This window comes from Camelus ferus, chromosome 2, assembly GCF_009834535.1.
Source record: "Camelus ferus isolate YT-003-E chromosome 2, BCGSAC_Cfer_1.0, whole genome shotgun sequence".
Classification (NCBI taxonomy): Eukaryota; Metazoa; Chordata; class Mammalia; order Artiodactyla; family Camelidae; genus Camelus; species Camelus ferus.
This window is the reverse complement of record NC_045697.1, coordinates 30122015-30132656: the sequence shown is the minus strand read 5'-3', so window position 1 is coordinate 30132656 and position 10642 is coordinate 30122015. Positions and strand designations below refer to the sequence as shown.

The following is a 10642-nucleotide window of genomic DNA, read 5'->3' as shown; positions in this document are numbered from 1 at the left end:
TTATTGTGTTTCATCTCAAGGAATTTCAGTTCTTCAGTGGAAGGCAATTCCTTAGCAACTCCTATGATCAGCTGGTAAGTTTGATTTGCCTTAAGTAGTTGACCTCAAAAATGCATCAATCTGAGTATGCAAATACACATCATTGCCATCATCTGACTATGTCATTCTGGACCAAAAGCTGCAAGAGAGCTTGAATCTCTCTTCCCTAAGTAAGAAAACCAACCCCCACCCCTCAAAAAAAAAAAAAATCAATGAAATACAAAGTTGATTTGAGTATTTTATTTATAAATGTACATTTACTATAAAAGCTGTTGCATTTTAGACAACTTTTTGTTTTTATTTTTTTTTTTACTATTTCTTAGAGGCATTTTAGAATAAATATTTTAAATGAAGGTTAGTGTAACTGATATAGAACATTGGCCCACCCAGAACAGTAACATCTTTTGGACGGACTCACATATGAGGTGGATCATTTCAGCTTGTTAAGTCTTACACTGAGTATAGATAACTATAATACGTATTGCATTAATACCACTACATAGAAAGAAGGAAGAAATGTCATGAAAGTTTGCTAGTGAAAAACAAAGAGTTGCCCATTTTTCTTTTTCCTTAAGGAAGAGAAGGGGCTAGCTTTTGAAGTATAAGAAGAAAAAAAAAGATACACTTCCTCAGGAACCATAAATCACTCACTTGCCTCATCTGTTTCTTAAACAAACACATTTACACTGTAGCTCAACAGAGTAGAGCATCTTTTTTTTCCTGGGATCTCAAAGATTGTTTGAAAAGAAATAGATCATACTCATTATGCTGCATTGGAAAAAACAAGATCTAGTCTGCCCAAGCTGCCATGTAACAGACTCCAAATGAAATATAAATCAAATATAAATAGAAACAGTTGGCAATTAGAATTTAGAAAATGTTGGAGATTATTCTGTGCTGGTGACTATTGTTCATTATGGGAAAGCACATTTCGCAGCTGGAGAACGGGGCTTTATTTTTCTTGACTTGATTCTAGCTTCAATACATGTACAATGAGTCTCACTAAGAAATATGTATAAATGGGTTTGTGAAACTAGAAGAGAATGTGCAATATTCATATAATCCTTCCATAACGGATGGAATTCCACATGTAAAAAGTGTTCTATAAAAATCGGTGATGAACGATCATATTGTACATGTTTTGTGCAGTATTTGCGGTAATGTACTCTGCTAATGTCATGCGAAGTGTAAACGTCCACATTATCAAAATATTTAATAAAACATGCAGGTGGTTAATCAAAATATGGGACTTTGTACATTTTCAAAACGTTTTTCTTTTTAATTTTTTTCAGTTTTTCTTTTTTTAGTATTTTTTTCCCCCTGTCAAACAAGGAACACCTCTATGAGAAGTCTTGAGAACTTGGAATTGACTTCACCTCTCTTCAATGCACTGCATCCATAATTCATCACTGACTATGTGCAACAGCTTTGCATTTTCTAAGGCACAATTTTTAATGAAATGATGTGTAAATTTCAATCTAACAACAGCTCATCCAAATGACAAAATGGTCAAAGTTTCTCCAGTGGCTGAGGAAATTTCTGCACTTAACATGGAACCCGCATGCAGAGAACCGTCTAGCATGTAAATAAATAATTGCTAGCCATACTCAATAAGACACAGAAAAAATTATTGCTTACATAACAGAAAAAACATCTACTTGATCTTCTTTTATGACTACATTAACCTATTCAGAGTATATCCATAGTCTACATTCACAAAATGTCATCTTCAATTATTTGCCATCATTTTAAGGCAGAATAAATAGTTCCCCTTTCCCCAGTCTTGAAGAAAACAGCCTGGAGATCTAAAACGTGATGCTTTTTAGTAACTTGATTCCTCTCTGGGCCAGATGAAACTCATCACACAGGGCAAACAATAAAGCAGCTCTCCCAAGAGTTCCTTGCTAAGCTTCTCCATGAGCAAGGTCCAGAATTCTCGGTAGTAAAGGGAGGTGGTGACGGAGGAGAGTGACGGAGAGCAGGTATCCATGAGAGTGGAAGCTAGGTTCCTGCTGATCGCACACTAGTGGCTTATCACATCAAATGTCATTTGGATTCTGTTAGGATGGACTTAATGCTTTTCCTTAGCCACTTGTGCTTCAGACCCCCAAGAAGAACTTGCAGGCACGGGTGAGCAGTGGTCACACCTAATGAGGGGCTGATCTCGATGAGAACTTCTATTCGCCTCATACTGAGCCTCTTATTGAATCCAGAGCCGGCAGAGAAGCATGCAATAAAGCCCTCTTAGCTAGCATGGACCCACCACTCTCTGGAAGATTAAACTTCCTCACAGATTTTGGTAATAACTTTGGAAATGATGACTGAGTTATGTCCCTCTGATTTCTTCCTACCCTCGGGCAATGTCCCAGAGTGTAAGCCAAGCCAATATTGCAAGGGTTCTCTTTATTTGATGGGCCAGCCTAAATTAATGGCCTAACTTCCAAAGTACACACAATCTAATACTAGCGGTGCAATAATTTATTGGTATGACTTCTACCTCAAAAGGTAAGTAACACAAACGTCTCAGGATTACAGTATATATTATCAGACTAGCATCCTTGCATTAAAAACAAGTTACAGCTCAGAGCTATATGATGTGATTTTTAGTTTCTAAAATGCATTAACTGTATGCTCCTGTCTCAGAAGACTGCATGTCTCAAATTGGCATGTTTTGCACTTTCTGCAGCTCAATTCTGTAAACATAGGGTTTAATTCCTAGAAATGCTAAAAAAAAAAAAAAGTTTATTGCATCATTTATCTCATTAATTCCCAAAGAGGAGAATAACACATTTTAAACTGTAGGCCTGTTTGACCACGCTAAGACCTGTTTTTGAACTATTCAGGATCATTACAATTCAATATTCTTTTGTATATACTGTGCAAATGCCAAAAAAAAAAAAAAAGAAAAAAGGAAACCAGGAAAAACACACTGTGCTATATAAAAAAAAAAAAAACCCAGAAAACCAGATACCATCTTTCAGAATAGCCTTTCAGAAATTAGATGAATGCTGAGAAGCCCCTGAACTTGGGGTTTTGTTAAACGTTTGGACACCCTCAGCAAGGAAATGGTGAGAGATCTGGAAGCTTGAAAACCACATCACAATGTTGTGGGCTGGCCAGCACCTGGGACAGAGAAAAACAGCAACATTTAGTTAAGATAGCCAACCATTCTTGCTTCAGATGTTGAAACATTTCTGAAATTAGCAATGGCCTTTGCCAAAGTCTCTTGCCTCTAGGCAGGGGAAACTTGTCCCCTCACTGCTACTCAACGTGTGGTCCAGGTATGAGCAGCTCTGGCGTTACCTGGCGTGAGTAAGAAGTGCAGACTCTTGAGCCCCATCCCAGAACTGAACATGGAGCCCAGCAGAGTTTGGTTGAAATCCTCTGGATTTCATCCTCAACCAAATGATCTCCATCAAGTTTCCTACCATGTCTTCTGGGGCAAATAAGCAAGAAAATAATCTCTCTTCTCTCAGTTTCTTTAGGTTTTGGTTTCTCTAAGAATAAATACATTGCAACAAGAGGAAGCTGATATATGATCCAGAAATAGGAATGTTAGATTTAGCAAATAAAATAAAGAACACCCAATAAAATTTGAATTTTAGGTAAACAACAAATGCACTTTTTAGTAAGTATATCCCATGGGATATTTGGGATATACTTGTACTAAATCCTGAGCATGCAGCATTTGGGACATACACGTACTAAAAAAATTCATTGTTTATCTGAAATTCAAAAACATTTAACTGAGCATCTTGCATTTTATGTGGCAACCCTCTCTAGGAAGGATGGTTTGGGTTCCATATTTCCTGTGGAAACCTTCATAGCATTTCTCCTTGATGTAGGTACTAGAGTTGTGATGTAATCGCAACACTGGAAAAGACCCCCGGGATTTTGCATTAAATGCATTTCATGAGAGTGAATGATGGAAAAGACACAAAGACACAGTCATCCAACACCCAAGCACAAATGGCACAAGTTAAACATGTGACGGCTTGATTCGTGACAGGTAATTTGTTTTGCACTTCTATTCCCATTTACATACCAACTTAAAAACTGTTTACATTGCTTTTAGGAATTGCATTTTAATATGTTGTTATGCTATTTTTCCCCTCCAAGAGAAAAATTTCATTTAAATGTGACTAGTTACTTGAAGAAAACAGGATTATATATTCAGGTTTTATTATTCCACAAGATGAAATTATTTTATTTCACTTAGAATGCCTATGATGTCAACCACCTCTCATATCTATCCATTTCCCCTCTTCTCAACTCAGGTCAAAATCAAATTAAAAAAAGAAAAAAATTATTTTTAGCCATTTTCCCCATTCGACTCTCTTATTACATTTGGGTCCATTCAACTAGTTTGAGTGTATTTATACTTCTTTAGCCAATTTTCATTCTCTCCACCTCTTCCCTCTGAAGGTATAGTTTCTTCCTTCCGACACCAAGGAAGAAATGAGCAACACTATCAGATGTGTTGGTCATTCTCCCTGTCAATTGTTGACTTACTTAAAGTTTAGCTTAAAATGATACTAACATTTATTTGGAAAAACAAATAGGAGAAAAGAATTAGGAAAATTTGGAAAAAATAATCAGAGAGAAGGTGGCCATTATTGCTCACTATTAAAACATATTATGAAGCTATAATAAAGCTGATATTAGAGAATAAATAGGTTAATAAAACATAATACAATATCCAGAAATAGACCCAAATATATATGGGAACTTGGTTTACGAGAAAGCTGGCATTTCAAATTAATAGGAAAAAAAGAATTATTCATTAAGTTATAGTCACACCACTGGCTAACTGGAAAAAAATGAACCCCAACCACAGTACATTCCCCATGATCAGGTGTTTAACGCCAAAAAGGAAACAGAAACAATTCTAGGAGAAATCTCAGCTAAATTTATTTATACCCTTGGAGTAGTGAGAGTTTTTCTAAGTAGGTCACAAAACCCAGAACGCAAAAAGGAAAAAAAGGTATGTTTAATTACCTAAAATGAAAATCTTTTCTGTGAAAAAAGAAAAAAATCACAAAGCGGAAAGACCAATGATAACCACAAAAAGTAGCAAATATAAAATGAAGGGAAATTTGCCTTAATTTACAAAGAACTCATAAAAATCGACTGCCAATAGAATAATGGGCAAAGGATAAAGAAATAAAAAATTTTTAATAGAAAAAGAAATATAAATGATAAACAAATATATGAAAAGATGTTTAAACTCACTTATAATTAAAGACCAAGGATCAAAGCATTAGTTTTCTTTTCCTGCCTAGCAGAATGGAAATTTTAAAAGTCTGATGACATCCAGAGCTGACGTTGGCATGGAGAGAGAAAGAGGCTCTCATGTACTTTGCAGAGAGCGTGCACTTTTCTGGATGATAATTAGGCAAGTTGCCTGAAAATTTAAGAAGCACATGCCTTTCAACTCAGCAGTCCCACTGCTCAGAATCTACTCTGTGGAAATACTTTCAAATGTTCATCAAGACTTACATATAAGGATGTTCACTGGAGCATTTAAAAAATAATATTAGAAAAACTGGAAAAAACTGAAGTGCTCATTCATAAAGAATTAGTTTTAAATTATGGTAAGTTCACACAATGGGACTGTCTGCAGTGATTGAAAAGCCATTAAAGAAAATGAGGAGAAAGAACATGCTATATGGAAAAACTTCCAAGATATATCATTAAGTTAAAGACAACAGTGACAAAAACTAAGTACCACTGTGGCTATGTCACTACCTCTGTGAAATAAAACCCAACATATATGCAGGTAGATGTGTCACACACATATGCGTGTGTGTGTGTGTGTGTGTACATATACAAACATACCTTCTTCTTCCCAAGAAACTATTATTAGAAAATGATTACATGGTCAACTTGGGAGATTTTCACTTTTAATTTGTTATCTTTCTAAACAATCCAATTTTTCTAGCTTTATATCATTTATAACTTCTAGTTATTTATTCTTTTGAATATCAATATTGGTTATCTAGGCAGAGAAATAATGAGCCTTTTTGCTTTCTTCTTAGTACCTTAGTATTCTAAGCAACATCGTAGTAAAATATTGCATAAAAAATATTAAATAAAGAAAAATCATATCTTTGGTCTATCTCCAAGCATGTTACTTTTCATCTTACAGGACAGTTACAGGAACTCCACAGTTCTTGTCTTTAGATTTGGAATCAAAGCAGTTAATGCCCTTTATATCTGTATACACCAAGAGAAAAGCTGCTGGCCTAGATCCAAAATGCTAACTTTCAAAAGATATGATAACAAAACACCCAAATTCTCAATTAAAATAAAAATCTGGATGAAAAACAAGTCACTGGCATCCAGAGGTGGGTTCAGGTCTGTTCTCTGCTGGCATCCTTCAAGCACTTGAAATTATGAAAATAATTATGAAATAAATTCATATTTACAGCACTTTTCAAATCTGGCTCAACAGTCCTTCATCCCAACAGCACCCTCTTCTGGTTCCATGACTCACATTCAGCAGGTTAATGAGGTTGTGAAAAATTTCTAATTTATAGAAGATGATAGGAAAAAATCACTTTGAATTCAGGGATAAAAGGATTTAATTTTCTTTTCTAATGTATAAAAATGAAACAAACAAATACAGATATAATTTAAATAAAATATAATTATTATATTATACACATAATATTATATAATGTAATATATTATATATTATATATGTATTTGTGTATGTATGTACATGTATTTATGGTGTATATATGGTATATTATTTATCCCATATTTTATATGTATAATACATAGTATAGAAGTTAATATTAACACTATGATATAATAAGGATTCAGAGGCTAGCCACTGGCCTGTTTCAGATTTTCTAAACAGCAGCTGAGCAACAGCACCCCCTGGTGGACTCCCCCAAAATAACATGAACTTTCTAAAGTAGGAGACTCAAGTCATAAAGATGGGAGGGCAGGCTGCTCAAGGGAGCTTCCAGGAAGCACGCATCTGTTAAGCTCTGGTTAGTATGTACTAAGGTATTTTGGAGGAGCGCAGGGATTCACAGAGAAGTAGAACCCACCATTCTGTCTCTCAAAGAGCTTTCAATTTAGTCGGGAACAAGCCCATGTTATGTCATGAGACTCTTGAATGTAGGCATGTAGATACTGAGGAGCTGGTGCTGGATCTGAAGAACAGTGGAGCGCCATTCTCGGCACCTGACCCACCCCTCAAACGCTGCTGGTCTTCTACAGAGACGCCTCAACAAATGAATAGGGGTTCGCAGACCTAATATCATCTCTGTCTCTCACTGAAGTCTCTATGGTGAGCTCAGGAGTGTCTCAAACTTGGTCTATATTTTTACCTGCTGGTGTATTAATGCACTTCTGGATAAAAAGAATTTGGCCACATGGCAGCAGTACTTCCAGTAAGAAGCAAGTGTTAAATAAGGGGTTATTTCATTACCATTTCTTTTACCTGCGTGCTAAGAAACCTTTCCTTCCGTGTGGGAGTGTCAACTGACGAGGATGAATGAATGAATTCCTGAATGGGGGCCTACGAAAGACAGATGCTTGCGCTCACTCGTCTCAAGGTATTTCCCCCCGGGACTTACTTCTGGAGCGCATGTAGCAGTCATTACAGTTTAGAAGACCGTTTCGAATCCTAACATCCGTCCCGCTCACTGCATCTCCGAGCTGTCCTTTACAGATTCCACACTGCAGGGTAGAAAGGACAGAAGTTGTAAGGTGCACAAGGGACTGTTTCTCTGTGATGCTTAGTTACTGTTCACACGAACAGCACAACAATCACTTCTGCAGCCTCCACACGTGTTGAGCGTGTGTGCGTTACCTGCTGCACTGAGGTGACTTCCAGCAACGACATACTTTTAGCATTTCATCCTCACTCCTGGCATTTACAGGGGAAGTTCAGACAGTTTAGCTCACTTGTCCAAGGTTGTGAAGTTGGTAACGGTATCGGGTTGATGCCAAAGCCTGTGCACAGCAGCTCTCAATCAAAATGGAAGAGCCATTTTAAACAGACTAAATCCTGGTGGTTTTAAGTAAACACATGGCCCAGGAATTATATATTGAAACTTGTCTCTGAATACTCTTCAAATGCTTTTCAGCACTGCCGGTGAGTTCTACCAGACCACAATGACGGGGGAGTAGCCATTCTGCCTTAAGCTTCCACGTTAGGGCAGTGACCCCTAGAGTAAGACAGCCACTGGGCGTGGCACTCCTTTCAGCCAAGCCAGCCTGGTGCAGAAGGAGACTGAGATACACTGTCCTGGCTGGACCAGAGGCGGCGGCAGTGGGGGTGGCTTCACGCCAGCCTCTCACGGGGGGATCATGACCCAGCCTAGGAGAAGAGGGCCAGCCCCAGACTCATGCTCTAAGTCACCCTGGGCAGAGGGAGGCTTCATCCAAATGATGGTTACAAGCTGTACCTGCATCAGAAGGGTAGGGGATCAATCCCAGAGGGGATGTACCTCAGAGCGTCAGGTCAGCTCCAGGGAGTGAATGACAAGAGAGAACAAAGGCCTTGACAGACAAGAACACAAGTCCCCCATCTGTTGAGAATCTGCAAAGACTCTGCCACCTTGATTATTTTGAGTTCAGGTAAAGTTTCTGAGAATAAACCGTGGTGTTGGAACATATTATCTTTGTATTACCGTGATAATTTTAAAGTATCTACCTTGAGTCTCAAAACAGTCCTTTAGGATATACATTGTCTACGTGAATTTTACAATGAGAATGTTGATAAATTGAGTTTAATTAAGTCACCATGTTGCGTTCTGTCCCTGATAAGTTTTGCTTTCCAGTGACTACCAACATTATTACATTAAGAATTTGCGGTCAACTTCATTCACTTTCTCTTAGATAATAGTAGAGTAGGAATTATTTTAAACCCTTTTTAGTTTACTTTATAGCTGAGGGGGCTATCAACAAGAAACAAGACAAAATTGAAGAAGGAAAAAAAAAGCACATTAGAGTTACAAAGAGAAATAAATGCTTTTTATTCAGAGCTAGAGGGTTTGGCTTCAAAAATTATATTATTTAATTATAAAAATTATATTAATTTCAAACATGTCCTGAGTGAAAAAAAAGGAAATGCTGATATAGTCCAACCTGTACATTTTATAACAAATCAGCCACAAGTGGTTAGCTCACCTACTTATTAACAGGAGATGTGGGACTAGAATCTAGGCCTCCTCATTTTCAGTTATTCATTAACTCAGTCATCTAAAAACACTAATTGGTACCATCTCTGCTAGGCCCAGAGGAAACAGTGGTGAGCCAGACGGACGCAGTCCCTGCCCTTATGGAGGTAACAGTTCATTACAGGAGAGGATAATTAGTTCAGGAGTGAGTGATAAGGACCGCTGTAAGGACCTGTAACAAAGGCGGCTGGACTCAGTGGGGTGAGCAGGGCAGCCTCTCAGAGGGAGTGATACTCATTCTATGAATTAACTGTTTTATAAGACACGTTGCACAAATCTGTTTTGCTTCCTCTAACCCGACATCCCGGAGGGGATGCGTGATCGGAGAGTTTCACCCGGAAGGATGACTCCACGCACACTTCTGTGCACAGCCTACCGTGGGGGCACCTCCCCGGCAAAGCCGCCAGGACGTCCAGAAGGTATCACTCAGCCCAGAATGAGGCCAAACACATCACGACGTTGGGCGTAGGGAGAAGAGTGATGAACACGTACCCTAAAGCACTGGATGTGGAAGTAGAGACTGAGGGTCTCGATGATCATTGCAGCCCCCTTACCCAGCGGAAGCCCACACGAGGAGCACAGCTTCTTGCCACTGATAGACCTAGGGTGCAAAACACAGGGAACAGCGAAGGCTTCTGTTTAGAATCCTTGGTCAAACACAAAATATGCTGCCTCATGAAAAAAAAAATGAAAACATGGGTTTTTAAAACATTGACATCATTAATGAAATGACAATTACTGAACTGATAATGAACAAGAATTAAGCATTAGATAGAAGATGCAGACAATTGATAGATTACATACAACAGGCCTCCACTGTGGCATGGAATTGTGTGTGTGTGTGTGTGTGTGTGTGTGTGTTAGTTATTATAAAAAGTTTGTGTTGGAGTCCATTAACCACAACGATCAAATGCCTTGAAATGATCCAATGTATTATCGTAAGTTTTCTGAAGTCCTAAAAGACAATCAAGTTTAGCTCTACTAAGGTTTCAGTGTTGCCTTAACTCTTCCCATCATTGGTTCAATGGCCCAGCCCACTAAGGCCTTTCTCTTCACTTATTAAAAAATACTTTGCTGTTCTTTAAAAATAAAGAGGGAACTGTGATTCAGCCCACCAGGTACCAGGCAGGTATGGGATCAAATCCCTGCTCTGATACCGAGTTCTGTGACTCGGTGTGTCCTCTGGGGCAGCTGCCCCACAACTGAGATCGCACTGCAGTGATGCTGACTGCCTGGGAAACTCCTGGAATTACACAAGAAATTTTAAAATACGCAGTATCATTCAGAAGCTAACAGGAAACAGACAGAAGAAACAGGAAGGAAGACAGGAGGAAACAGGAGGAGGTGCCCTTAGCAAACCCTCTGTATTAGGATTTCCCTCTGACCCAGTAGTGAAAGGAAAT

The 10642-nt window shown here is 38.3% G+C and overlaps 1 protein-coding gene across 21 annotated transcripts in view; it reads right to left on the bottom strand.

Moving 5' to 3' along the window:
* Positions 1 to 264: 264 nt before the first annotated feature.
* Positions 265 to 10642, bottom strand: part of LIMCH1 (LIM and calponin homology domains 1) — a 307050-nt gene continuing 296672 nt past the window's right edge. For all 21 annotated transcript variants that reach the window (XM_032496570.1, XM_032496606.1, XM_032496578.1 and 18 more), the window contains 3 exons: positions 9732 to 9840; positions 7632 to 7734; positions 265 to 3162 (listed from right to left, as the gene is read on the bottom strand). In XM_032496570.1, the coding sequence (XP_032352461.1) occupies positions 3137 to 3162; positions 7632 to 7734; positions 9732 to 9840 (238 nt within the window). In that variant the 3' untranslated portion in view covers positions 265 to 3136. The remainder of the gene's footprint in view (positions 3163 to 7631; positions 7735 to 9731; positions 9841 to 10642) is intronic.